The sequence below is a fragment of the Anomaloglossus baeobatrachus genome, chromosome 12, assembly GCF_048569485.1.
Source record: "Anomaloglossus baeobatrachus isolate aAnoBae1 chromosome 12, aAnoBae1.hap1, whole genome shotgun sequence".
Lineage (NCBI taxonomy): Eukaryota > Metazoa > Chordata > Amphibia > Anura > Aromobatidae > Anomaloglossus > Anomaloglossus baeobatrachus.
The window spans coordinates 68,657,117-68,682,033 of NC_134364.1; the positions used below are offsets into that span (position 1 = coordinate 68,657,117).

The 24,917-nt window shown below is 44.3% G+C and overlaps 1 protein-coding gene across 1 annotated transcript in view; it reads left to right on the forward strand.

The window, feature by feature from the left end:
* The first annotated feature begins 1,047 nt into the window (after positions 1 to 1,047).
* LOC142258227 (cholesterol 24-hydroxylase-like) overlaps positions 1,048 to 24,917 on the forward strand; it is a 63,341-nt gene continuing 39,471 nt past the window's right edge. The window contains exons 1-7 of the mRNA XM_075330737.1: positions 1,048 to 1,301; positions 4,310 to 4,387; positions 18,224 to 18,305; positions 20,033 to 20,103; positions 20,622 to 20,708; positions 22,338 to 22,476; positions 23,010 to 23,120. Coding sequence (XP_075186852.1) covers positions 1,165 to 1,301; positions 4,310 to 4,387; positions 18,224 to 18,305; positions 20,033 to 20,103; positions 20,622 to 20,708; positions 22,338 to 22,476; positions 23,010 to 23,120 — 705 coding nt within the window. The 5' untranslated portion in view covers positions 1,048 to 1,164. The remainder of the gene's footprint in view (positions 1,302 to 4,309; positions 4,388 to 18,223; positions 18,306 to 20,032; positions 20,104 to 20,621; positions 20,709 to 22,337; positions 22,477 to 23,009; positions 23,121 to 24,917) is intronic.

Genomic DNA, 24,917 nt, shown 5'->3' on the forward strand with positions numbered 1-24,917 from the left:
CCGGGCGGCAGATCCCGAAGCGAAGATAGATCCAGCTTTCTTCTGCTAAACCTGCCGGTGTGGGGCTCTCAAAGCCCACACCACAACACCACAAAAGCCGCAGCCACGTAACCGCAGTGAGGGCCCATAGGTCACAGGAGGCAAGCAGCTGGAGTGGCCTGGTCCGGGGAACAAGCAAACGGCAAACAAAAGGGGGAGAGAGGCTGCAGCATCTTCCCTGGGTGACCCCCATAGGGACTCAAAGTCGGGGTCACCCCAAACCACCAAGGGCTAAGGAAGGCGAGTCAGTAGTCACCCTCATAAAGTCAGCCTGAAGGATACCTGGTTCCCATCTGGTTCATCCCAGCTACGCCCGGGTTACTCACCCTACCACCTGAAGTGAGTAAAAACCCTGAAAGACATTCTGCCTGTGTGGAGTTATTCTGCGCCTTGTGGTACTACAAACTTACACAGGGCCCTGGGGCTTGCCTCACTCTCAGGAGGCTATTCCAACTAACTGCACACACCATCAGCCCCAGGCGACCCTCAACCTGCAGTGGCGGTCCCTACTGGCCGCAATACTGAGAGTGGCGTCACGACTACAAAGAAGATCTCCTACCTGTGACCAGATCCAGCTACGTGGAGTCCCTGAAGGTATGCACCGATACAACACCTGTGGGGCTTCACAAAAACATAAAAGCATATAAAAGGTAAATATTCACTTAGCTCTCCGATGTGGTCTGGGCAAGTGTTCGAAAATTCCAGACATTTTTTACCCTTTTTTTCTGATTTTAGCTTACGACTTCACTGAAAACCAGTGAAAATTTCTAGAATCTTGGTTGGAACTGATACTGTCAGCTCCTCCTTATCTGGGAAGAACAGCCTTGAACATTCTTCAGGTATCAGCTACATAAAGTTTAACCCCTTACATACTCTACAGACGTATTGTTTCCATTGTACATGCTCTTGTCAGAAGCTTAGCAGTGCCCCTAGGATCCCCTTCCGGCACCCAGCTCTTCCATAAACTCTGTTCCTGTATTCATAATACCCCCTTATCCTTCTGGGGGAGGGGTTGTCTTGCTGATAGTTTGCAACCTAGCCATATATAATAGACAACCTCTGTCCTCTTCTGATGCTCAGCGGAGAACAAGTTGCAGCACAACAGAGCAGAACGTTGGGCAGAACATGGGAGCTTTGCTTCTCCTTAGTGGGGCTCTTCTTCTGCTCCTTATAGTAGTTTTTGTAGCATTCCTTCTGTTCTGCGGATACATATACTACACCCACTTGAAGTATGACCACATCCCTGGACCTCCCAGAGAAAGGTAAGTTGTACAACTTTATTGTTATTATTATTATTATTTATTATTATAGCGCCATTTATTCCATGGCGCTTTATAGCATACATTGTGTTTTAATTAGGAATCGAAATATGTCCTGTCGATACAATTGCAGGACTCGTTACAGAAGACATTGCTAATATGTTGGGAAAAGTTTGTTTTATTTTGTAAAAGACCTGAGTCATGAATTATTAAATTATGGACTTTGCTGTGCCTCTCATGCAGATTTTACCCTCTACGATGAATTTCACGTAAAGAATTGATCATTCTAGGCAGGCGTTTTCTGCAATGTAAAAGTACCTATAAAAAAAGTACCTATAACTGTTATCTGCAACGTAAAAGTACCTATAAAAAAGTACCTATAACTGTTTTCTGCAACGTAAAAGTAACTATAAAAAAGTACCTATAACTGGCCAAACTAATAAAGGGCCCTCCTCAAAAATTAGAAAAACCTACAAAACAATAGGAGTGTAACAGCCAAGTAAAATATAAATATTTATTGGAAGAAAATAAATAAATAACAAATAAAAGAATATCAAATAGAACACGGTATATTCATAATGTCATCAAGCACGTAGATCGCAGTTATTTATATTGTGGATCTTCAAAAGAGAAAATGCTGAAAAAAACCCACAATAATTAATTGTAGTGAAAAGACACCAAGTGACTAACTGCAAAAATGCAGCCTATGGTAGTAGAGAATACAGTATAAATAATAAGGAAAAGTGGTCAGGGGGCCAAATCGAAACACAGTCTCAGGAAAGTTCCTGCAAAAGTGCAAAACATGATAGACTGCAAATATGATATTGATAGAAATATGTAAAAAGAGCAAGTGTTAGGGAGATAAAACATGCTAAGGGCAGCAGTAAACACAATTATGCAAAGAATAGCATAAAGGGCATGAGCTATGTGGAAATAGCCAAGAAGTAGTAGAAAATAGTTTTGGTTTTTTTTGTTAAAATCTCATCTTTACTGAACAAAAATATAAATGTTTTTGCTTCCATTTTTCGTTAGCTGAACGCTATGGACACACAAGGCATTTTTTCTCTCAAATATTGTACAGAAATTTGTCTACATCTGTGTTAGTGATCGCTTCTTCTCTGCGGAAATAATCCATCCACCTCACAGGTGTGGTATATAAAGATGCTGATTAGACAGCATGATTATTGCACAGGTGTGCCTTAGGCTGGCTACAATAAAAGGCCACTCTAAAATGTGCAGTTTTACAGTAATGGGAGGGTCACAAAAGCAGTCAGTATCTGGTGTGACTACCATTTGCAAAAACTGGGATTTCATCCATGAAGAGAAGAACACCACTCCAACGTGCCAGACGCCATTGAATGTGAGCCTTTGCCCACTCAAAAGTGTTATGACAACGAACTGCAGTCAGGTGGAGACCCCCGATGAGGATGACGAGCAGCAGATGAGCTTCCCGGAGACGGTTTCTGACAGCTTGTGCAGAATTTCTTTGGTTATGTTTGGTTTGGTTAGGTTATGCCAGCTGTCCGAGTAGCCGGTCTCAGACAATCTTGGAGGTGAAGATACTGGATGATGAGGTCATGGGCTGGTGCAGTTACACGTGGTCTGCGTTTGTGAGGCCGGTTGGATGTTCTGCCAAATTCTCTGACACGCCTTTGGAGACAGTTTATCGTAGATAATCGAACATTAAATTCACAGGCAACAGCTCTGGTGGACATTCCTGCAGTCACCATGCCGATTGTACGCTCCCTCAAAATGTACGACATCTGTACCATTGTGCTGTGCGATAAACTGAAAATTTTAGAGTGGCCTTTTATTGTGGCCAGCCTAAAGGCCCCGTCACACTAAGCAACATCGCTAGCAACATCGCTGCTAACGAACAACTTTTGTGACGTTGCTAGCGATGTTGCTGTGTGTGACATCCAGCAACAACCTGGCCCCTGCTGTGAGGTCGTTGGTTGTTGCTGAATGTCCTGGGCCATTTTTTAGTTGTTGCTGTCCTGCTGTGAAGCACAGATCGCTGTGTGTGACAGCGAGACAGCAACAACTAAATGTGCAGGGAGCAGGAGCTGGCTTCTGCGGAGGCTGGTAACCACGGTAAACATCGGGTAACCAAGAAGCCCTGTCCTTGGTTACCCGATATTTACCTTTGTTACCAGCCTCCGCCGCTCTCACTGTCAGTGCCGGCTCCTGCTCTGTGCACATGTAGCTGCAGGACACATCGGGTTAATTAACCCGATGTGTGCTGTAGCTAGGAGAGCAGGGAGCCAGCGCTAAGCATTGTGCGCTGCTCCCTGCTCTCTGCACATTTAGCTGCAGTACACATCGGGTAATTAACCCGATGTGTGCTGTAACTAGGAGAGCAAGGAGCCAGCGCTCAGTGTGCGCTGCTCCCTGTTCTCTGCACGTGTAGCTCCGTGCGCTGGTAACCAAGCTAAATATCGGGTTGGTTACCCGATATTTACCTTAGTTACCAAGCGCAGCATCTTCCACGTGGCGCTGGGGGCTGGTCACTGGTTGCTGGTGAGCTCACCAGCAACTCGTGTAGCCACGCTCCAGCGATCCCTGCCAGGTCAGGTTGCTGGTGGGATCGCTGGAGCGTCGCAGTGTGACATCTCACCAGCAACCTCCTAGCAACTTACCAGCGATCCCTATCGTTGTTGGGATCGCTGGTAAGTTGCTTAGTGTGACTGGACCTTAAGGCGCACCTGTGTAATAATCATGCTGCCTTATCAGCATCTTGATAGACCGTGTCAATATCTCATGTCTATTTATAGATGCTCAGTGTCGATAAAGGCAATTACTGGGTAGTTTTCTCTCTCTCTCACTCTCTCTCTCTCTCGTCCTGGATTCCGCCCCTGGCAGGTTTCCGGATCGGATCTCGTACTTCAGAGCCAACCCGACAATGATCCACCGGACCCGGATTATAAGCGATCCGCTCAACTCTAATAGTGATATGTCATATTTTACCTGTATTGATATAATATAAATATTTTGTTATATTTGATTTGCAGTTTCTTCATGGGACACGCACCCACATTAATAAAGATGATGAATAATAATGAGATCATTTATGACCCCTTCTTTGAGTGGTATGTATTTTATTGCCAAATTTTTATTCTATGTATCAAATAATTAGCTGAATTAGGATTACCCTTTTGTCAATGACCTTGGTATTGATGAGCCTTTAAAGTTCTCTCTCGTCCCTCCGTTTTCTATCCTACCCTGTCCTGTCCTGTACTAAAAATTACATTGTGTACCCTACTCCCCAAGGAAAGTTTTCATTCACTTATGGAAAACCAATTCCAATTTTTCATGTGAAACTCTTTTTATCTTCATCTCATATCGATCTCTTCTCCAGAACGCAACCCCTTATATAAGACAATGTTAGTCCAAAGTGGTATTAATAATCCTACAGGGCAGGGTGGACAATTTATTTTCCCAAGGGGCCACATGAGAGACTGACTATTTTGGAGTGCCTATCCAAGAGGTGGGAATTAATTTTGCTCAACATTAATATATTAGTTACAGTTAGGTCCAGAAATATTTGGACAGTGACACAAGTTTTGTTATTTTAGCTGTTTACAAAAACATGTTCAGAAATACAATTATATATATAATATGGGCTGAAAGTGCACACTCCCAGCTGCAATATGAGAGTTTTCACATCCAAATCGGAGAAAGGGTTTAGGAATCATAGCTCTGTAATGCATAGCCTCCTCTTTTTCAAGGGACCAAAAGTAATTGGACAAGGGACTCTAAGGGCTGCAATTAACTCTGAAGGCGTCTCCCTCGTTAACCTGTAATCAATGAAGTAGTTAAAAGGTCTGGGGTTGATTACAGGTGTGTGGTTTTGCATTTGGAAGCTGTTGCTGTGACCAGACAACATGCGGTCTAAGGAACTCTCAATTGAGGTGAAGCAGAACATCCTGAGGCTGAAAAAAAAGAAAAAATCCATCAGAGAGATAGCAGACATGCTTGGAGTAGCAAAATCAACAGTCGGGTACATTCTGAGAAAAAAGGAATTGACTGGTGAGCTTGGGAACTCAAAAAGGCCTGGGCGTCCACGGATGACAACAGTGGTGAATGATCGCCGCATACTTTCTTTGGTGAAGAAGAACCCGTTCACAACATCAACTGAAGTCCAGAACACTCTCAGTGAAGTAGGTGTATCTGTCTCTATGTCAACAGTAAAGAGAAGACTCCATCAAAGTAAATACAAAGGGTTCACATCTAGATGCAAACCATTCATCAATTCCAAAAATAGACAGGCCAGAGTTAAATTTGCTGAAAAACACCTGATGAAGCCAGCTCAGTTCTGGAAAAGTATTCTATGGACAGATGAGACCAAGATCAACCTGTACCAGAATGATGGGAAGAAAAAAGTTTGGAGAAGAAAGGGAACGGCACATGATCCAAGGCACACCACATCCTCTGTAAAACATGGTGGAGGCAACGTGATGGCATGGGCATGCATGGCTTTCAATGGCACTGGGTCACTTGTGTTTATTGATGACATAACAGCAGACAAGAGTAGCCGGATGAATTCTGAAGTGTACCGGGATATACTTTCAGCCCAGATTCAGCCAAATGCCGCAAAATTGATCGGACGGCGCTTCATAGTACAGATGGACAATGACCCCAAGCATACAGCCAAAACTACCCAGGAGTTCATGAGTGCAAAAAAGTGGAACATTCTGCAATGGCCAAGTCAATCACCATATCCTAACCCAATTGAGCATGCATTTCACTTGCTCAAATCCAGACTTAAGACGGAAAGACCCACAAACAAGCAAGACCTGAAGGCTGCGGCTGTAAAGGCCTGGCAAAGCATTAAGAAGGAGGAAACCCAGCGTTTGGTGATGTCCATGGGTTCCAGACTTAAGGCAGTGATTGCCTCCAAAGGATTCGCAACAAAATATTGAAAATAACAAATTTTTTTTTGGGTTTGGTTTATTTGTCCAATTACTTTTGACCTCCTAAAATGTGGAGTGTTTGTAAAGAAATGTGTACAATTCCTACAATTTCTATCAGATATTTTTGTTCAAACCTTCAAATTAAACGTTACAATCTGCACTTGAATTCTGTTGTAGAGGTTTCATTTCAAATCCAATGTGATGGCATGCAGAGCCCAACTCGCGAAAATTGTGTCACTGTCCAAATATTTCTGGACCTAACTGTATATTTTTATTTTATATTAATTGGGTCCACTACTCAGATAACCCTTTCTCAGAGTATTCCCCCCCCCCTTTCCCAATAAACTAACGTTTACACTCGTCGCTGTTGCTGTTCCAGTGGTGTCAGCATTCGTACTCCCGGGGTTCATGTCAAGTTGTTATGTCTTGCGACCACTGCATCCAATCAGCGCCGGCTTCACTCTCCCCCTCTTCAGACAAATCGAACATCAAGACGAAGACCTGGGCCACCGGGGGACTACTGCGATCCTCGCATAACACTCGGCTTACGCTGGCAGCACAGCGGGAGCCGAGTGTCATGCGAGTGTCACTGCGACTGAGGTCCGATCATGCGATCGGACCACAGCTGCAGGGGGTGGGCTGGCACTGAGGAGGGGCGGGCTGGCTCTGACGAGGGGAGGGATTTTTCTTCCTCTCTCCTCTGTTGCCGGCTATGGCCATTCTCGCCCTGCACTCATGGTACTCCGGTGTACTGCGAGTGCAGAGCGATATTTCTCTCGCCCCATAGACTTGAATGGGTGCGAGAGAAACAAGGATCACATTCCACTTGCAGCATGCTGCGATTGTTTTCTTAGTCCAATTAGGGCTGAGAAAATAATCGCTCATGGGTGCTGACACACAGGCTAAAATTGCTCCGAGTGGAATGCGATGTTTTATCGCATTCCACTCGCTCCGATTTTCATGCGTCTTAGGCCGAAGTCAGAGCTGCGGCTAGCCGCTAACTTACTCTTGACGTTTGATGTGTCCGAAGGTGGAGAGTGAGGCCCTTTAAAATTTATTGTATAACTTAATATTGAGTAGCACTGTTGACAACCCCCTATATATTGTATGAGCCCACACACAGCCCACTATACACAGTATGAGTACACAGAGCCCCCGATATACAACATGAGCCACCTTTATACAGCATGAACCACCATACAGACCCCTACATGCAGTATATTCCCCCTATGTACATTATGAACCCACCCACAACCCCTCTTTAGACAGCTTGAGTCCCACACAGGACTATGCATACAGTATGTGCCCCCTATATACATTATGAATCCATCCAAAACCCTTCTTTGTACAGCATGAGCCTCACACACTGCTCAGTAGCTTCCGTAGACACAGTATGAGCCCCCACACAATCTCCCTATATATAGTATGAAACTGCAAATAGTCTCATTATACACAGTATGAACCCTCACATAGTCCCAATATATAACATGAGCCCCCAACTAGCCTCCTATGTACAGTATGAGCTTTCACATAGCCCCCATATACAGTATGAGCCCCCATATAGCCTCGTATATACAGCATGACCCCCCACATAGCCCCTAATATACAGTATAAGTTCCCATAGAGCTCCCTATAGACAGTGTGAACCCCCATAGTCACCTATATATAGTATGAACCTCCAAATCGTCTTCACATAACCGCCTATATACAGAATGAGCCTTCACATAGCTCCCTATATACAGTGTGAGCCCCCACATTGCCTCATATATACAGTATGATCCCTCACATAACCTCCTATATACAGTATGAGCACCCACATAGCTCCTTATATAAAGGCAAACATCTCACACTCAAAGTAAAAAAAACACCACATACTTACCTCATTGCCTTTCCCCCGGCGCTCTGCCCTGGTCTCCAGTGCACCAACTCTCCGCACAGCACATGCGATGATGTGACGTCATCACTTTCTGCTGTCTCAGTCACACACGCTGATTGGTGGAAGGAAGAGCCAACGATCCGTCCTGCACCAGTGTATGTATTTGTAACTGCATCCTGAGGGTGTAGATATCGGCGATATCGGGCAGCGGGTGAGGAATGGCTTTCAGCGTTGGTTTTCAACCAGAGGACTGGATGTGGTCTGTGGATCGCACTTTGCCCATGTCTGCTGTATGGCAATTGCCAGCAAAGTAGAATGTCTTTAACTCATTAACAAATTATTAGCAAACAAAAAAAAAAGAAAGAAATGCCAGACAATAATGCAAAAAAAATTCTTTATTAAATTATAAATAAAAAAAACCCAATAATAACTGATAAAAAGTGTTATTGGTGTTGTGATCCTTTTTTATTTATAATTTAATAAAGGATATTTTCTTATATTTTGTCTGGCATTTGTTTCTCCTGTTTCTGCAAGTAGGTATCAAGTTAGAAGAAAAGCCCTTTAACTGCACAGAGAAAAAAAGTATGTCTTTAGGGTAACTAAAGATCAGAGCGGTCCAATAGAGGATCCCCCGATGGACCTGAGCTCCTACAAAATATTTGGCCACAAAGGTCCCCTATTCGGAGGTGACTTTGGAGCCAATCACTTGCCAACAGGATCTTTTTCCTTAAACCTTAAGCCAAGTTTATATACTTAAGCCTGCTTTACACGTTGCAATTGCATGTGCGATCTCGTATGGGATGTGACACGCCCAGGTCGCATATGCGATCTAATGAGATCGCACGTAGGTCGTTTATTTGCTGTCACACGTGCGTTAGTAGTCTTTTTTAAAATTGATCAATATTGTGTGCGATCTTTTCGATCATGTGTTCTGTGACGTATGCATTGTGCACCCTTTTTTTTTGTTTTATATTACAACCTTGATTTGACACAATTACGTTATTTTTTTGTTTAATAAAATTAACCAGAACTATGTGCGTTGTTTTCTTGACTATTAAAGGCTTGCAATGCAAGATTAATCTTCCATCCCACTACAAAACTATCGCACGTGCGTTAATATTTATTTATTTATTTTTCTTGTTGATTTGTCATTCTTGTTTTTCTAACTTGCAAGGTAATGGCTTGATTTTAATAATGTTTAGGATTCATGGCAGTGTTTCAAGGCATTGCCGGAAGCCATTTATGGCCCTGTGCACACTTGGAAAACGGAATGTTGTTAAGAAAATTCCGCAGGGTGTGAAAGATTACCGCACCCGCGGTAAAAAAAACGCGGCAAACCGCACCCAAAAAGTGCATGCGGTTTTGCCGCGTGCGGGTTGGTACATGTGCTTTAATGCATTCAATGCAATAAAGCACATAGAAAAAAAAAAAAAAAAGGTAATTTCCTTCTGAGATAGATAAATAGATAAATAGACAAAGAATAGATAGATAGATCGATATAGATAGAAGAATAGATAGAAGGATAGATACAAGAATAGATAAATAGATATAGATAGAATAGATAGATAGATAGATAGATAGAGTCCCTGCTGTGAGCACACGCTGCATTTCTCCCGAGCGGTAATGTGAGTTCACATTGCCGGCCGTGGGAAATGCCCTGTGATTACCTCTGCAGGCTCAATGCGAGGCTGCATTCATTCAGCGCTGTGTGTCACTCGCTTCTGGATGCAACCATAGCAAGACGTGGATTACCCCGGAGCTGTGGATTACCCCGGAGCTGTAGATTACGCCGGAGCAGTGTTTCGGGGGTGTTAATAAACGGGTGAAAGAGGAGGCTTTTTTGTGTTTTTTTTAAAATAAAGGATTTTTCGGTGTGTGTTTATTCACTTTACTTACGGGTTGATCATGTCAGCTGTCACATAGACGCTGCCATGATCAAGCCCGGACTTAGTGGCGGCGATGCGCCGCCATTAACTCCTTATATTACCTGGATAGCCACCGCATCACGGCATCTGGAAGAGCCGGGGACACTCCGGGACCGCCGCATAATGCATGCGACTGTCCCAGGACAGCTGCGCCTGATATTCTCGGCTGCAGCAGGGGGGGGACATTAACCCTGTCCCTCGTCCTCCCCAGCCTGAGATTACCGGCACGCCGCTGTGTGCTTACCTCGGCTGGAAGGTAAAAATACGGCGGAGCACACGTGTTTTTTTTTCTATATGTTCGTTTGTTTTGTACGTGTATTCTATATGTCTGTGTGTGAGTGTGATGTGTGTGTGTTCTTTATGTCTGTGTCTGTGAAAAGTTGTATTTGCAAAATCGTTTGATGGGTGTCACACGTTACAATTGACTAATATCCTACAACAAAACGTTCAATGCTAGAGAAAGAAACGATGTGTATGCGATCAACGTATTTGCGTTCAATCTTGATCGCACGTAGGTGTCACACGCAAATACGTCACGAACGATGCCGGATGTGCGTCACTTACAACTTGACCCCGACGACGGATTGTATGATTTATTGCAACGTGTAAATCAGACATTATATAGTCCAAGTGACTGAGTCTTCATGCACACAAAGGCTGCAATGCACTTACATAATTAGATTAACTGTGCCATGACACTGACGACTTGCAAGCCGTAGGTCTGCAGGACGGAGAGTGGTGGGGCAAGGAGCTTATGTATATTTCCCTGTGTGCCGCCCCACTCAGATCTGCTCAGATCTGGGATGGTCGTGGCTCGAGGGGTCCGGACCCGGGTTCGGCAAAACACTCTGATCCGTGAAAGGGGATATTTACAGGGGAGAAGTTCGTGATGCCACCTGCGGGTTGCGGTAATGGGAGTACCGCTGCTGCTGGAAGGAGTACCGGGGCAGATGGTGTGGAGCAGCAAGGTGTCAGTCCCTCTGTAGGTAGTTAAGGCCCAGGCCTCTGGGGTTTTGGTGGATTTGGGAAGGCAGGAGCAGGGATCAGGGAGGTCACTGTGGTAGTCATGGTGTTGGATGAGGTTTATAAAGTAGACGCACAGACTGCAGGTAAACCAAAGTCTCTGTGTACCACTGTCAATGCGGGGAGCCCATCCAGGTATCCGCTCCCACCGGCGTCACTTGGTAATCCGGAGCCTGGCTCCGTGCACAATTTGTGGTCTGTTGTGGCCCCTTGGCTTGAAGCTGTTAGGGCCCCGCTCAATATGTGTAGTGTAGCTGTGCTCTTGATGGCTGGCACTTGGGTTTCAGTGGGTTGCTTTGTTTGGAAAACCCTATCCCCCGCGTTGTGCTGATGCCTTCAATCTCTGAGCTCTTAGGGAAGTTCTCTCCCTCCCAGGTTAATTATCAGGATGTTGAATCGGTTCCTTACCTAGGGTCCTGTGCCCCGCCGTGCTCGGTACCGGTCCGGTTATTGGACTTTCTGGTGCTGACAGTCTGCCAAGACTACGTCCGTTACAGCCCTGTCCAACGTCCCTGCAACCGGTTCCCGACTCTTCTGGTCCCGGACCATCGTCTGCGACCCAACCTCGGTCTAGCTCCCCGGGAGCTACCACTCCGGCTCCTCACTCTTTGAGGGCCCTCACTTCACTCACTGTCCATCCCTCCCACCAGTCTGCCTGACCCCTAGGTGGGTGGCCCTATTCCAGCTAGACCAACCCACTGGTGTGTCTGACATGCATGGTGTGAGGTGTGGTTGGGATTTGGAGGTGAACCTGGAACCATAGGGGGTAGGCCCTGCACCCTAGGTAAAGGATGCAGTTCCCTGTAGCACCCTGATATATTCAGGGGCGCTACACCTGCACCACCACAATATCCAATTGTATCGACAACATATTATAGCCAATATAGATTAAAATGGCTCTTGCCAGAGATCCAGGGCACCTGTAACACCTGCCTGGAAGGACAGACTTCAGACTGGCTGTCACAGACAGGCTAGAGGAAAGCCGCTCACAAAGCAGGACCCCAAGAAAGCTGAAACCCTTTAACCTCTATACAGGGATTTGGAATTACACAGGGCCCTGGATATCACTACCTGTGGAAGGCTGCAGTCCAATGAGAGTAGTAGTCAGGTAGGGTCAAACCAGGAAATGCAAAACAGGGACAAAATCAGGCAGGCAAGGACATAATCAGAAAACAAGGCAGAGGTCAAATCCGGATCGGGTAGCGAGGTACAAAAATGGTAGGCAGGAGGGTAGTCAGAGAACAGGCAGGGGTCAAAACACAGGAATCAATATACAGAGCAGGAACCAGAAAGCAGGAATTCTGAACTATCTATGGCAGTAAGCATGAGACAGGAGGGGGAATTAGAAGGGTGTGGTGTCTTCCCATTGGCTGTAGCTGAATGGTGGTAACTTTAGCTGGAAGACACTCACCACCTACAGTCAGCCAGTGGTACTGCAGGTGCCAGGGAAACCCAGCTTAGTGGATGAGCAGAGCCTGCACCCACCAGAGCCACTGGTACCAGCTCCTGTCCTATCACCAGCACAATCCACAGCGGAAACACGGCACCACTTCGTGATCGAAGCAGAAGTCACAGGAGCAGACTCCGGTGGGGACGTGACAGCACCAAGACAGAGGTTTGAGACATGCACTGGAGTAACCCAAGGGGAAAGAGAGGCAGGGAATTAGTCCTTAACCTCTGAACTAATACAAGATGTTCTGCACATTGATAATATGTTATTGGATATCACTAGAGTAACTGCACACAGCAAATATTGATAATGTTGTCAGCAAGGTCACAGCCATTATCAACCTATATGTGAGATAGTATCTAGGTTAGGGTTAAATTTCAAGGATGTCAGAAAAGTGACTTGGAGAACTGAACCCTGCCCTGGCCGCTCCCGTGCTCTGAAATATGGAATGAGGTTAAATGATAAATACTGTGAAATCCTATGGGATTACCCCCAAAATATAAAATTCTGAAGAAAAAAGTTCTAGAACAAAAACAAAAATAAGCCTAAAAAAATAAACACTTGTTATGATTTATTCATTATCCTGCAAAACTATTGGTCATTGGTCATGGTTTGGTAAGGTTTGGGCACATGTGAGTTAAGCCAACCATACACTTTAGGTAGCTGTTGGTTAAATACTCTTTCTCTAATTATTTCCTACCAATCCCCCATATACAGTATATCTGCTTAGGGTTTGAGCCCAGTTTGCATGTGTTCTGAAAGGGGAAAGTCCACCGCCTAACACTTCTTATCTTGCTGCTTATCTACCCTGAGAACAAAATGATAGGTCATGTTTAAATCCAACAGCCCCATCCTTTTTCTCCCTGGACATTTGCTGTCAGGAAAAAGTTGGGAACCCCATAAACCTTAGATGGTTGGTCAATTATGTTAATAGTGCTAGGATCAGATGACATTCACTTAAAATTTATGTCTGCCTAATGTTTGGCCGCCTTCTGTTAGATTGGAGTGAATCAGAGCCTCAATTTACACCTACACACACTGGTTTAGGATCCATCTCGGATGCTGCCTATCTTGGCTCCCAATGACTGAAGGGACAGTTTTAAATGTAGAAGAAAGGGTTAAAAACCCGCGCTGCTGTGAAGAATCCAAAAGACTTGTAAAATTGACCAGTGATTTATTCAACGCATTTTCGAGAGCGTAGTCTGCATCAAAACGATGTACATCTGTGATTTTCCTGGTGACGGTGACTACACTCTCCGAAACGCGTTGAATAAATCACTGGTCAACTTTACAAGTCTTTTGGATTCTTCACGCCAGCGCAGGTTTGAACCCTTTCTTCTATATTTACAACTGATCCTCCACGAGGGCTGCAGCAGCCGTGTTCTACATACTCAATACTGGTTGTGAGTGATCACAACTCCCCAAGGTGAACAGTTCCACGCTATTACCTCAATTCTGTAATAGGATAAGATCCTATCTGCACCATTGTTTTTTTCCAGCACATCACACTACTTTAATGACTGAAGGAAAATACCTATTTGTGGGCATCTGTCTAGGTCCTTCTCCTAATTAATGAGCAAAATAAAAGTAATGCTTGATTTTTTTGCTTTTTTTATGGTCCCTTCCTAAAGCCGACCTTGTAAGTTATCTCAGGCATCAAACTACCACACTGGGAAACAAAGGACAGGATATTTTGAAATTGAACATGCCAGTATCACGCTAGGTACAATGAAGTACCAAGCGAACTGTGAAAGGGAAGGGAAACCCTGTGTCTAGGGCAGTGGCAGAAGGTGACTCCTGACCAAGCCTACCACTGGCCCTGGCTTCTCTCACCACCCTAAATAGGTTTCACACCTGTCCCTGGCTGACCCTGATCTGGGCCCTAGGTAAGGAACGGATGGGATGAGAACTTAGTCAACCCCACTTGCCACTAAAGGACACACAGGGATAACAAATGGGGAAAGTGAATTAACAACTTATCTCCAGATGACTCAGGGAGAGAAACTGGAACAACAAAGTTTCTCCAGATGAATACAAGCCGACTGCTTGCACTGAAGACTTGTTAAGGGTATTAGACCTATCACAAGCACAAAGTAAGGAGGAATGAGGGTATTTAAAAACACAAAGTAAAGTGCTGAAGATTAACAGTTGAAAAGGTGAGGAAATCCGCAGGGTTCTAAAGAGAAAGGGATAAACCCCAAGCAGGAAAAAGGGAAAGTCAGAGAGCAGCTTGTGTAGCCAAATGCTGCGACCTTCTACAGTAAGACACCACCGGACTGTCTGTCATGCGTGACATACCCGTGACAGCCAGATCCTTGTTACAATTAATGTCTGAATTGTTGTGCTTCCAAAATACATACAAGGTCTTGAAATCATCTTGAAATCATAACGTTCATGTAAGTTTAATTAATGTTATATGTAAGAAAACTTTAAAGGGACTGCAAATTGGGAAAGGTTCTCACTTTTTGCAATCCCAACTGGTGGATGTAGCTGTAGTTCTAAGAGGCTGAGGCTGGGTGGGTGATACACCCTCAGGAGGCATTGACTACTTAAGTGCTCTGTTACGCCCAGAGCCCTTAACACCAAATTTGCATATGCAATTGTCGCGGGCGGGGATGACGCCGCCGCTCCTGCGGTCTCGCTAACGCTCGGGTCCGGCGCTGCTGCGGTTGCTGCTGCTGCTCGGTGGATCGAGCGGTGGGCCAGATCCGGGGACTCGAGCAGCGCTCCTCGCCCGTGACTGAAAGGGGGTGGTTTATTTGGGGATTTAGTCCATGGCGCCACCCACGGTTTGTGGTGAAGATAGGCACCACCGCTGCTGGGGACAGGGATCCCGGGAGCGATGGTAAGGAGCAGCTGGGATGTTGTTTTCCCCCTCCGTGGGTAGGGGTCGGTGGTCCCGGGGCCCGATGATGTGACGTGGAGGCAGGATTGGTGAGGTGCAGGGTTGCAGGGACAGCGCGGCGCGGTGCTGGATGGCACGGGTGTGCTCACTCAGCAAGAGATGCACAAAGTCCTCGGTAAACCAAACGGATGGATGGACGGGTCCCGCAGCCGGCTGCAGTGTCCCTCCCCAGACAGGTGATGGCGGCTGTCTTTCCCTGCACCTTGATGTACTTTGTTGACTACTATGGATCCCCAACGGTAGTCCGCTCCCCGGTGTATGGGTGCTGGAGGAGCCCGTTTGCCCGCAGGCGTTGGCCCTTGGGTCTCTAGCCTTAGGCGGTAGCTGTATACCCTCACGGTGCAGACGGTTGCCTTCAATCGGGTCTTTGGCTGTTAGGAAACCCCTGTGGTTCCTGTCACACTCGGATTTGACTGTTTACGGCGACTCCAAGCCTGGTCGGGGTCCAATGGCCCTGCCTGTGTGTGCTGGCTTCACTTCGCTCCCCGGTAGGTACCGGCGGGCCAACGCCCGACCCCGGTCCTACGGTTCCGCGTTGCTTCACCAATCCTGCAGACGGCCACCACCGTCTGCCAACCTTGCTGTTGGTGCCTAGGCCACAAACCCAGACACCCCAGTGTTTACTCCTCACGCTTCAACCTCCTCAACTGAACTGTCTCTTTTCCCGCCTCCAGGCCTTTGAACTCCTCGGTGGGTGGAGCCAACCGCTTGGCTCCGCCCCACCTGGTGTGGACATCAGACCCTGGAGGGAGGCAACAAGGGTTTTGTGTTTGGCTGGTGTCCCTGTCTAGTGGGGATGGGGTGTTTGTGTGTTATCTGTGACGACCTGGCTAGGCCAGGGCGCCACACATTAATTTCTGAAGAATCCAACAACAGATAAGAACATATGAAAGTGTTGATGGAATTAGCTTTCAAAGTCTTGAATGTCCATATATGCAGTTTTGGGGTCATGAGGGTCGTGATGTTACTAACAGAATCATTTGAAGGACTGGCCATCAGTTTTGATGCCCTGTAAAATTCCTATAAGAACATTGTAATGTTTATGGTCCCAAATCCACACATGATGCATTTTTACATTTTATTGTTAGATTTATATACAGTTTAAACCAGACGTTTCCCTTTGCTCTCTATAAAGACACATCTGCAGGTTTTTCCCTCCGCTCTCTATACAGACACATCTGAAAGTTTTTCCCTCCGCTCTCTATACAGACACATCTGAAAGTTTTTCCCTCCGCTCTCTATAAAGATACATCTGCAAGTTTTTCTCACTATCTGACATGAAATCAGAATAAACCTTTCTTGTCTTAGGTCATTTAGGAACCAAAATTATTTATATTTGCCAAATGCCAGAAAAATGAGAGATAGAGAATGGTTTAAGGCATTTTTATTACTTTCTGCGAACTCAAAAGTTTCCCTCTATGTCATTAGTATTTGGTAGCATTGCCCTTACACTGTGTGACTTGGGTGAAACATTTTGGATCTCCTTCCACAAGCTTCTCACCATAGTTGGTAGGTGTTTGTGTCCATTCCTCCTGACACAACTGGTGTAACTGAGCCATGTTTGTAGGTCTCCTTGCTTGCAGCGGCCTTTTCAGCTTTGCCCATAAATTTTCAATAGGATTGAGATCAGGGCTTTGTCATGGCCGCTCCAAAACACTCACTTTGTTATCCTTAAGCCACTTTGTAACCAGTTTGGCAGTAGCTTTAGGTCATTGTCCATTTGGAAGACCCATTTCCGCCAAAGCTTTAAGTTCCTGGCTGATGTCTTGAGATGTTGCTTCAGTTTGGCCACATAATCTTCTTTCCTCATGATACCATCTATTTGGTGAAGTGCACCAGTCCCTCCTGCAGCAAAACAACCCCACAACATGATGCTGCCACCCCCTTTTTTCACAGTTGGGATGGTGTTCTTAGGTTTCAAAGCTTCTCCCTTTTGACTCCAAATGTAACAATGGTCATTATGGCTAAACAGTTCAATTTTAGTTTCGTCAGACCACAGAACATGTCTCCAAAAACTAAGGTCTTTGTTCCTGTGTGCATCTGCAAAGATTAATCTGGCTTTTTTATGTTTCTTTTGGAGTAATGGCTTCTTCCTGGCAGAGTGGCCTTTCAGCCCATATTGATACAGTACTCGTTTTACTGTGGATAATGACACAATCTTACCAGCTTCCGCCAGCATCTTCACAGGGTCTTTTGTTTTTGTTCTTGGGATGATATGCACATGTCTGACCAAAGCACGTTCATCTCTGGTACACAGAACCCGCCTCCTTCCTGAGTGGTATGATGTTTGTACTTGTATATAACTGTTTGTACAGATGAACGAGTTACCTTCAGGTACCTGGAAAGTGCACCCAAGGATGAGCAGACTTGGGCAAGTCCACAATTCTCTTCCTGAGATCTTGACTGATTTATTTTGACTTTCCCATGATGCTACAGAAATACGCAGTGTGTGTTTCAGGTGTGCATTAAAATACATCCACAGGTGTGTCTCTAATTAACTCAGATGCTAGCATTAAACCTATCAGAAGCTTCCAAAGACATGACATTATCATATTGTATAAAGGCATAGTACTCTTAGTGTATGTAAAGTTTTGACTTTGCAGAAAGTAATAAAAATGTCTTACAACATTCTCTCTCTCTCATTATTCTGGTATTTGGTAAATAGAAATAATTTTGTTTCCTAATTGACTTAAAACAGGAAAGGTTTATTCTGATTTAATGTCAGATAGCGAGAAAAACGTGTATGTATCTTTTTTGATAGTGTACGTAAACTTCTGTTTTCAACTGTACATCTACATAAATATACAAGCTTTTTTTAAACTTATTTTTTTAGGATTGAGAAGTATGGTCCAATAATACGCCTTAATGGGATGCACAAGGTGATGGTCTGGGTTATAAGCCCTGAAGGTGTTAAGGTAAGTGACCATTTTTACCTATGCAATAATGTTATACACTGTATGGACCCAATTTTTGTGCCCCCTCTACATCCCACCTTCAGGAACTTTTCTGATCTCCCATTCTTCATCCCTACACATTAATATAGAGTCAGACCCCCTGCAGATATAACATCTTTCACTTTTTTGAAGACCTTTTACAAGATTTTGGAGTTGTCTGTGGGAATTTTTGCCCCTTCATCCAAAGGAGAATTTGTGAGGTTTTAGTGCATCCCAACGGTGCTGGATGAGGTTGAAATCAAGTTCTTCCCCCTCAAACTCCCCCTCCATATCTTTATGGACCTTTTGCCATGAGCACAGTCATGGGGAACAAAAAAGGGCTTTACCCAAACTGTTCTTACAAAGGGGAAATGTCACAGGGTGGCAGGGGATAACAGGGAACAGGGGCCCTAGCTGTCCCTGATAGGAGAGATGTGTCTGATGGTGGCAATATCTGCGCTGTCTTCCTACCCCTGCTCCTGACGAGCCTTGATATTGGACCCCCTCCCTCCCTATCCCAGGGAGAGCCAGGACAGGAACATCTTAACACCAACAGTGATAAACAAACAGGGGAAACCACCTTCTGTCACAGAGCATGGACACAGTTATCAGACAAGTTATAAGGAGGAAAACTAAAGCAGAGAGGGATAACTAGACGACAGGAGGTAATCCACAGCACACCAAGCAACACACAGTAAATCACCAAACTGGAAAATAACTACAAGCGGACCTGTTTAGCAAAAAGCTATAGTCGACACAGGAAGACCAATTCCACCATCTTAAAAAGGTGGGCAGTACCTGTGATAGGTCTCACGTAACATGTGATCCAAAAGGTAACCAGCAGGCTAGCAGAAATTAACTATTGCTATTCCGATCACTAATGAGCACATAGCTGGTTGATGCCTGAGCCTGCTTGTGCCACTCACCAGAGAAAGTATAGTGAGGAGTGTTAGAGTCTGTTGTCTTAACAGGGTCTGAAGCCGCCATGACAGTGCAAATTTAGAGCAAAACACTGTGTGACAGGAAAGCTACAATTATATAAAATGTCTTGTGCTGAAGTGTTAGGATTTTCTTTCACTGAAACTAAGAGGCCGACATCTGATAACAGCCAGGAGCATTATGCTCCTCCACTAAACTGTACAGTGGGCACAATGCAGTCGGGGGTAATGTTCTCATGGCATTAACCAAAAGTCAAGGGTGGTTTTACACAACTCCATCCGACACTCAGCATTGTGTTTGGTGATGTAAGGCTGCATGCTGATGATCGGCCATGAAGCTTACGTTAAGGGCACAGTTTTTGTGGTAATGTCAGTGACCACAGAGGTTTTTGTAGATCTGCATTTATCAAGTCAACAGTGTGTTGGTGACTTTTATCAACTATGCGTCTCAACTTTAGACTCAGATCAGCTGACCTTCTAATGTTCTGCCTCCTATTTGGGCGACAGCCTTTAAAAGTCTATGGCCAGGTTTATGTTTTATACATTTTTTTAACCAAACCTAGCTTTAGATATGGCCTGTGTAAGTGCGTGAAACGAGATGACGATTGCCACCATTAATAACTAAAGGCAACCTAGTGTCCTGAAAACGGCAACTTTTCGAACCCAATTTTGTAAATTAAAACCTTTTCTTTCCTCTCTTGTGAAGCTCTGATGGTACTTATTAGTTGTCTTTTCCATTGTATCCTCATGCTCGATGTATATTTTTTATAGGAATTCTTATTGTCACCAAAATATACCAAAGATGATTTTTATGAGCGTCTGCATTTCATGTTCGGATCGAGGTAACAATTGGTATTTCATAACTATAGAAACATTTAGAATTTTGATTGCTAAAGTTTGTCAAATGGAGGTCATAATGTTGTCCTTAGACCTTGGCTCGAAAAGACCCCACTGTCACATAAGAAGTGCTGTAAGAACCCTAAACAGCCCATCAGGTGGTCTCAGTGAAGATTGGACCGAGGAGGCTCAACTAGATCTCTGGTCACTGAACTGTTATATAAATTCTCACTGTGCAGTCTATGGTGATCCATTGTTGCCCATTTTATGAAAAGTTCTTAGTAGTGCATTGGCCATTTCTGTCCCTGGTGACCCCTTGTGGAAGATTTGGGCCTTATTGGAATAGTCAAGTCCGCTATAATCCTGTGGTCAAGTGCAGAGCCCTCCTTGATTCAGTACTGTTCATTCCTTAATATCCTGAAGGCTAAAGTCCAATTTCTTGTTATGTCATGGTTGACATCCAATCTCAATTTTATTTTTCACATTTTTTTACTTACTCTACTCTGGCATTTAAAACTTTTAGATTTATGGGAAGAGGTTTACTGACAGACACGGATTATAGCCACTGGCACAAACAGAGGAGACTTATGGATCCAGCATTCAGCAAAAGGTAAGTACAGTTGAGGCAGTATTTTGTTTTGGGGGGGTTGGTATGACCTAAAACCAAGTCTTAAGGTCTCCATATACATTAAACTAAAGGCAGCTGAACCTTATGATATTGACTGTGTAGAGCTCCCGGGTGCGAGCTGGGAGTGGACTCACTGTGCCATAGCACACAGAAAACCTAAAAGGGTTTCACTACGGAAACACACCTGGATTTCCCCAGAGCCTCTAATGGTGAAGGTGTTGCATTACAGGTGTGAGACTGGGTGCCACTCAGGAAGACTTATGCTGTGACAGCTGGCCCCAGGGGTACGGACACTGACAATCTCCGATGGTAGAGGCGGCAGCAGCAGCTGGTGACGTAAGATCAGGTGGTGTGAATATTTGCAGCAGCGGCAGCGGAATGGATGGTTGTGGCAGCAGCAGCTGGTATGGATAGTTGCGGCAGCAACGGAGTCATCATGCACTGGATTAAAGACAACTTTAAGTGATACAGCACAATGACAGCAGCAACAGAACTAAGGGATCTGAGAACTAGCAATGTTTGGAACACATCACCCAGGCACCTCCCTTATGGGGAAGGTGCCTTAAATACCTGATGCTTCTTAGCCATGCTGAGAGGCACTAGTACCAGCCCTTTTAAAAAAGGGAGGTGTCCACGCGTGCACCCTACGGGCATTTGCAGTAGCCCTGTGCAGCGTGCACAGGCCACGGCAGACAGCAGTATGGACCGTGGATGGAGCACATACTGCAGGGTGTCTTGGAAGATGAGAGTGCTGGCATTCCAGGAGGGAAATGGGGGCAGGACAGTGCAAAGATGGCGTTACAGACTGGTTCAGTAACAGTCTAATGTGTATGGGGAGCCCCCAGCTCTTCCCCAACAGAGAAATCGGTTGGGTGTTAAATTACAACATGCCTAATTCTTCCTCCCCGATGTCATTTGTCAGGGAAAGTTATAAGCACATTAAATGGTTGCTCAATCCAAACGAAATGGATGGGTTTGGCCAACATTCATCCAAAGTGTATGGAGACCTTAAAAGGGATTTTCTGTTTCTTTCAACAGTGGGAAAGCATCCTTAGAAAAGAAAAAGGTTGACATATTTTCTCCCAGAATCCAGACCCTTGTAGTTGCTACTAGACTGGAAGACAGGATGTAATAACCACCAGCCACTGATTGGCAGCAGAGTTAGGTCACTGGTGATCAGGACATAATTTCTTCCTGTCCAGTGGAGATCGTAGGATCAGCAGTGGTACAGTAGAGATGGATTTTGTCATCTTTAGATTCCAAAAAAAAGCATAAAGGTGATGTGATACCCACAAGTTACCAGACTGCCAAAGCCACGGCTTGGCTGCAGAGTAAGGTCGGGATGACATTGCTTCCAGATTCTGGCGGTAAATGTGGCGTCTTTTTTTTCACTAAGGATGTTTTCCCACTGTTACGCTGTTAAAAAGACCAGAAAACCCTTTAAATTTCCAACCAGTAGTGATATAATCATAACTGTGTCTTCACATAATCCAGGATGCCCAAGATTATAATATAACAGACGACTCCTACCAGCCCACCTAAATAATACTTGTATGTCGAGACTTTAGCACCTGTCCTGTTGAATAATGTATTTTGCCTCTTTACTTCCAGCTATTTGATAGGATCAATGCAGACTTTCAACGAAAAAGCTGAAGAGATGGTGGAAAAACTATCAGAAATGGCTGATTGGAAGCAGCAAATTAAAATGCATGAAATGTTTGGTAAAGTGACGATGGACGTCATTGCTAAGGTAGCTCTGAGTGTTTAATATCAAATATTGTGGATAAACAAGTTTGTTTCAAGTATGTGAGACACATTCAAACTCACCTGTGGCAAGTAACAAGTGTGGGCAATATGAAAATCACTCCTGAAACCAGATAAAAAGGGGAGAAGTTGACTCAATCTTTACATTGTATGTTTGTGTGTGCCACACTAAGCATGGAGAACAGAAAGAGATGACAATGGTCCGCAGACCTGAGAACCAAAGTTGTTGTTCCAATACACACAAAGGAAATAATAATGCGTATAACAAAACATGTATAATCACAATAATTTTATGGGAGAAATACTTCATTTTCTAGAACAATCTCAAGGGTGCCGACACTTTCGGGCATGACTGTATGCATATTTTTATATATATATATATATATATATATATATTAGTCCTTAGATAATAAATTGCCAGTCTGAATGCCTGCCATGGTCACTGTCAGGACTAGAAGTGATGATGCCCCAACCAATCAGTTGCTTAACCATTGTTGTATTCTGTGTTCACATTTGTAGATTGCCTTCGCAATGGATCTCAATTCTATATGGGATGAAAAAGTAAAGTTTCCTCAAATTATCACAAAGATTATGCAAGGAATGCTTGTTGCCCGGGATTTTTTGGCACGGGTTTGTATTACAGCTGGTGCAATATTCTTATTAAATTAATATTAGGCACTATAGGTAGCCACTGCAATCAATTGCTTTTCTAGATATCTAGGGAGAGGACCAAATGGAATTTACAATACTTTGTACTTGACTTTGCTGCCCACACCATCTTTTAATGTATTTCCCTGATGCTGGTCTGCACACCGATTCCCCGGCACAAGACCACTGCAACTAAACAGTGGACACAACAGTGCTGTGGAACATGTTTGGCTGCAGCGGTCATACACTGTGTCTACCAAAAGTGTAAACGGCAAAATTGGTGAGGAACTAGGGCAGTAGTATAGACTTTAAGGTAGCCTATCACTTGATTAATAGTGCCCAAACCATGTGCAGCATGAATTAGAAACCAACAGACATAAGAAGTCTTTTAAGATTGTCAAATGAATACCCCTTATTTATCTTAAATTAGCTCATTGAAGTATGACAAAAAATGCATATAAAACATTTTTATTGGTACAAAAAGTCATTTAAAGCCATTAAGGGGGACATAATCATTACAAGGTGATATGATAAAACCAAGTTCACACAGACACAGGAGGGTGAAAGAAAACCCCCACAGGTCTACACATTACATATCTAAGCATAGTTTCTTAGCACCATGTAATTGCCACATACAGAAAAATAAATAAATAAGTTCCCAGTTAACATAACTAGGGACCTCTTTGTTACCGCGTTAGTAAAGTACTACCCAGCACAACCAGAGAGTCACCACACAGTGGGGCAAAAGCACATAGTGGCATACAGGTACACCAAGCATATACTATGCAGACTGCTTACCAGAAATAGGACGTGTAGACAGGTGGGGGGACAAGTCCCAACACGTGTTTCGCGTGTTGCTTCGTCGGGGGACCGTAATCATGAATTAAAGCTTGGTTGCATGATTGAAGCCAGGTTTTATTTTATTGAGACATTAATACATGTACATATGCAAATCGGTACATTTTACATCGCCATTATCATATTGACCCGCAGAAAAAAACACTATAATTAGGATGAGCCGCTGCAGTTTTACATACCCCCGAACTAGGGGCTCGCTAAACTTCTCGCTAAGGACAGCATAGGTGCAATAGATATTTACACATATATATATATATATATATATATATATATATATATATACATGTATATGTTCACTGATGAGCAAAAGGGTAACAATGTTTTGAACGTTGGATGTTCAGGCTCCATATCTCACCGTCCACAACAGCTTTGAGCGTGAGACGACCTTCATTTTATAGACAATCATCTTGGCTATCTCATACAGAAATTTGACTTGCAACTATTTAGCATATGACTAGTTATGCAGATTCTTGTCATGTCACTGCATTGTTACTATTTTGCTCTTTTCTTTTTGTATACTACACATTACCCAATACTCATATTCCCTAATAGCTCAGTGTGTTATTAGGTTGATTCCCAAGCGAAAAGGTCAAAAGTTTGAATTGAGGAGCAGCCATGAAAAAGATTTCCCAAGAAAAGAGAATTAGCATCATCCAGCTCAGCGATTGTGGTCTCTCAGCCAAAAAAAATGCCAAACTGCATCATGTGAGGTCATGACTAGTGATGGGCGATCCCCCTGATGGTCGGAATCAGGGAGCCTCGCCCGATCTTTTTGTAAAGATCGACATCGGGATCGAGATAACATGATCTTGCGTCCCATTCTCAGGCTTTACAGTTATGTAATGGGGCAGGAGGGGTCTGTAAAATAACGAATATAGTTAATAATAAACATTGTCATTATACTTACATGTCCCGCGACGC